Source organism: Ziziphus jujuba, chromosome 5, assembly GCF_031755915.1.
Source record: "Ziziphus jujuba cultivar Dongzao chromosome 5, ASM3175591v1".
In the NCBI taxonomy this organism is placed as follows: Eukaryota; Viridiplantae; Streptophyta; class Magnoliopsida; order Rosales; family Rhamnaceae; genus Ziziphus; species Ziziphus jujuba.
This window is the reverse complement of record NC_083383.1, coordinates 2,013,589-2,018,340: the sequence shown is the minus strand read 5'-3', so window position 1 is coordinate 2,018,340 and position 4,752 is coordinate 2,013,589. Positions and strand designations below refer to the sequence as shown.

Genomic DNA, 4,752 nt, shown 5'->3' with positions numbered 1-4,752 from the left:
ATCCAATTAATGCCTTGCCTTCTATTATTACTCTATTATAAAGTTGCATTATATTTATAATTATTAGATTATATATACTTAGCTGGTTTTTGATGCAGACAACATGCTATTAATTTGTGTATATGTAACATATTTATGACAAATTAAATCCAAAGAGTTTCATATTATATATACATATTTATTATAGTCGACACCTTTTCTGAAGTTGATTTAATAAAATTTGAAAACTGGGTGAATAATTAGTGTGATAAACTGTAGCAAGTTTTTGGATATTGTTGGCGACAAATTCCATCTGATCTCTGTTGAATGAGTAAGCATATATGATTTTATTGGAACACAGTCAGACTTTGAAGAAGAGATGGAATAGAAAAGTGAAGACATGAATTTGCAGGAAACAAGCACTGAAAAGACTTGTAATTGGGTAAAAAAAAAGATGTACAAAAAAAAAAATTTAATTGACTGTTCAAGTTATTTAAATCTAACCCTTTCACTTCCCTATTCTACATGTGAACCTTGTCTCCATTTTATCTCATTCGCAGAGATCTCTGATCCGTCCTTTCCTTGCTCCTCGAGTCTTTTCAACCAAATTTTCTTGCAACAAAAAGATGCATGTAAGTATAACCAAAGTACCAAACCTTGTTTATACTTGAGAGACCTTAACTAATTAAATTAAAATTCCACCATATTATACGTCGTTGTAAAAGCTTGTCCGCTTGGGAGTGAGAAAAGCAGCCGTACGTACAATGAACCTTTGCAGGGTTATTCTCTTTTTTCTCTATTTGTTTCTTGCTCGCCTTGTTATTTTAATGTTTTCTTTTTCTTGCATTTTATTATCCTTACTTTCTGACTTCGGGACTATGCCAACATTGCCTGGGAAAGATGAACTGTAATTTAAGCCGCAGTTAAAGGAAGTATTGCGTTTTGTTTCCACTTTCCACGATTGAATATATATATATATATATATATATATATTAAGAAAAACGATTAATTGCCTTATTCAACGAACAAAATCATGGGAAAGATTTTCTTACGTTATCTTTTTTCAATCCTAGCTATTAACATCACTAATCAAAAGCACTGTACTATAGGCTAGGCTATTGCATATATAGCCATGTTCTCCTTCACTCATTTTCTCACCCTTGAAATTTCAAGTTTAAAATAGTGGGTAAAAACAAATTAGTTAAAGCAGCATAAGGAATTGAAGATCCAAGTAAATCTGCTGATGTTGAAGCGGAAAAAATAAATCTGTGGATGGGCTCCGGAATTAGAATCTATTTTAAAAGGAATAATAATTAGTTTCAATCAACACAAATGTTCATGATTATTTTATCTGACATAAGACAATAAAATATTTGTCATTACCCTTAAATTATTACATAACTTTGACAAGGAGTTTTTATTATTATTATTTCATCCCTTTCACTTAAACTTTCTTCATATTCAAACTAAAATCATTATTTTTGAAAGAGAATTTAAAAAAAAAAAAAAAAAAGGAATGTGTCACATCGTTTCATTATCACCGCCTTAGATACTTATTGTAAATTTGTTTGACCATGTACGAAAAATTCAATTCTTAAACCTTTTCTTAAAATTTCAAAGCGTAATTATTTTATTTAGTAGGTGGAAACTTATTTGGTATTTAATCACTAATAGAATTATTCTTTCTATTTTAACCCTTTTTACGGGGCCAAGAGCAAAGCCTTTAAAAGACACTCTAGATAATAGAAGTCAACATATCCAACAGTAAAGAGCTACCATGATTGCGGTCCACATAGATAGAAGTATAGAATCTGTATGGATGATGAACCACTGAGAGAGTAGGGGATAAAATCAAATGACACTAAGCTTACGATCATGATGATGATAAGTATATATCAGAATTCAGAACCATCTTCTGTATATATATAATTCCTGGTCCAAACTCCCAACAGTGATACAAAATGAAAATTTTTTTTCTCTTTTTTTTTGGGTAAGATATAAATTCAAATGTTGATTGTATAATAAAATGTGGTTCAGAAATCTGAACCATGAAATTGTGGGCCACCAATTGATATTGCATTCATGCAAATATCAAGCCCAATCCTCAAGATCGTTGAAAATTTAATCAGTACGTACACTTTGCCATTCGCCCCGTCCTCCTGGCAGATCGATGGATTCTGATCCATACATAGCTAACTGGTTAATATATAAATATTATCAATTAAATAATATGATAATCTTAATATGATCTATTCGATCTAAAACTTATTTGGATTATTAAAAAAAAAAAAAAAGCCGTAATAAACTATAACAAGTCATGTGAGTAAACAGTTTAAATGATAACGTACATGTAGTAAAGCCAGCACTTAATAACTATTTAAACATGCAGAGATATTGGACTTTTGCGTGTAACCATACAGTATTATCGAAAAAGCTGAGTCTGGGATTTTGGTTATTTTAGTAGCTCTAATAGGTTCGTCTTATTAGCCCTATCAGACAAAGAAACATCTCTGCAGCATTTTCTTGATCTTTCCCAGTAAATGTTTTGAAGAAATCTGGAAAAAGCATTTGAGCAACTCGACGAGAACATATACCTGTCCATATGTTAGTTTAAAATATAAGGTCAAAACGACGATAAATTTCCACCAAGTATCGGAGTTTGTATAAATTGATCAGAGAGAAAACATTCTATTTAGCTATGCATATGGAATCATTTTATTTATTTATTTATTTGTTTTTAACAGTTTAAACGGTAATCTATGTTAAGAGTAAATAGGAGACAAACCAGCATAAGATGAGGGAAATCAGACAAAACCATGAAAAGAAGAGCAAGTTTTCAGCGTGTGAGAGAGAACAGCTGTTGGGAAAGAGACAGAGAAAAGAGAGAAAAGAGGAAGAGCAAAAAAATCCGAAAGGGGGGACAAGGCCCAAATATCATAACTATTAATTAGTTCTCTCACAGGGTTACAAATGGTACACAACCCCTAACACCACCGTGAGGAAAATTTCAAGCTTATCAAATATTTAAATTTATACATCGATCCAAAACCCAGATATAATCTTACAATGGGTTTCTATCTCTTTTTTTGGGTCAGAGTCACTGTAAAAGAACCACCCAAAAAATAAAAGAAAAAAAAATAAAGTAAAATGGTGGAGAAAATAAAAACAGAGAAGCAGTAAAGCAGCTTCATCTTCATCAGAACCATTTTCTTTCCCCCCGCAAAAATAAAAATAATTAAGAACCAAACCAAGACCAAGATGCCGAGTGAATTAAAATAAAATGGCTGTTGACTCTCATCTGAGCATGGATGTCAGAGATTGAAAGACATCTTCCTCACAAGGAATAGTGAGACCCATATCATGATCAAAGCCGAATTCTTCCTCTGCTTGTTGAAGCAAGATTTGGAACTCAGGGCGTGTCAAGAAAGAGATCGGCACAATGTATCTGCTCCTGTTTTCTCCAACATATACCACAAAATGTCCCTTTGGCACGTCCAATGGAAGACCTTGTTCATCATAGTGTTGCTGTTTCTTCCCCAAACTCGAGCACCTCTTGAGGATTTGCTTCAGCACAGCCGTCTGTTTGTTTGATTTTCTGATAGCCATAATTCCAAGGAACTGAAAGAGAGTAATTACTAGTGGAGGGTAAAAGAGGAAGAAGAAAAATGAGAGAGAATTAGAAAGATAAAAGGAAGTTCGTAAGGTGGTATGAATGGGGCAAGGTGTGGTATATATGGTGAAGACGTAGGAGGAGGGCTAGAGAACACAGTGAGCGCATGTGGGGTTATGGGTGGGTCCCACCACATAAGACAGACCATGGTTGTTTTTGGGAGTCTGTGTGACATTAAGGACATTTGGGAGCCAATCCCATTGGGTTTACCAACCCTTGTTGCCCTTCCAATGGACACTTGGTCCCTCTCTCTTTCTCTTTCCCTTTCATGTGTATATGTATACATGTGTATGTAGCTTCAACTTCCATGTCATATTTTTGGTTGAGAAACGTCCTACCAATTTCCTATGTTTCTTTTTTTTTAAATTTTTTTTCCTTTTTTACTTATTTACTTTTATATTAATATATCCTATTTTTGTATTCATTGATTTGAAATTACATTTTGGTGGTGAACCATTTCTCTAATAAGTGTACTTTAATTTCAAACACCTCTTATGACCAATATGCTTCTGTTTTAGCCTGTTTGGAACGTTGATTTTCTAGTTCTTAAGCTATAGAGTTTTGGAAAACTTCTTTTAGTTATGGAATCCCTTACCTGAAAAAATAAACTTTCCTTTACAGTGAAATATTAGTGAATAAATCAGAATTATCAAGTAAAAAAGGTAAATAAATAAAGAAGCTGAAAAATATAGAACGGCACCCAGATTAAAATAATCCTTTGCTAGGCTTATTATTGTTAGCCCCATTTTCTTTTCAGTCTCAGGCCTATAGGATGTGTTTCATAATTCAAATGAATGCACAGTAAATGTACTGAAAGGGTACGGGTACGACAACTTGCTGCTTAGGGAATACAGGGGAAGCGGTTCTGCCACTGCGAAGCCAATTAAAAGTAGCAGATAATGTTACAGTTTTTTCACATGCTCTCTCATCTGCCTTACCTTTGTAGCTTCCTGCAAAGCTCTCTCTTTCAAGTCTCACCATGGATATGACCCAACGTAGCTCTTTCAAATATTTATCTCTGGCTTTGTTCTTGCTAAGGAAAGGATTATCCCTTTTAAGGTTTTGGTATACCCATCAAATATCATTTCTTAGATCAAAATTGA

General features: G+C 33.4%; 1 protein-coding gene across 1 annotated transcript; it reads right to left on the bottom strand.

The window, feature by feature from the left end:
* Positions 1-2,883: 2,883 nt before the first annotated feature.
* LOC107435840 (protein SMALL AUXIN UP-REGULATED RNA 51) lies at positions 2,884-3,700 on the bottom strand. Its single transcript, XM_016047472.4, has one exon. The coding sequence runs from the start codon at positions 3,583-3,585 to the stop codon at positions 3,274-3,276; it is 312 nt and encodes a 103-aa protein (XP_015902958.1). The 5' UTR covers positions 3,586-3,700; the 3' UTR covers positions 2,884-3,273.
* Between the last annotated feature and the right edge of the window lie 1,052 nt (positions 3,701-4,752).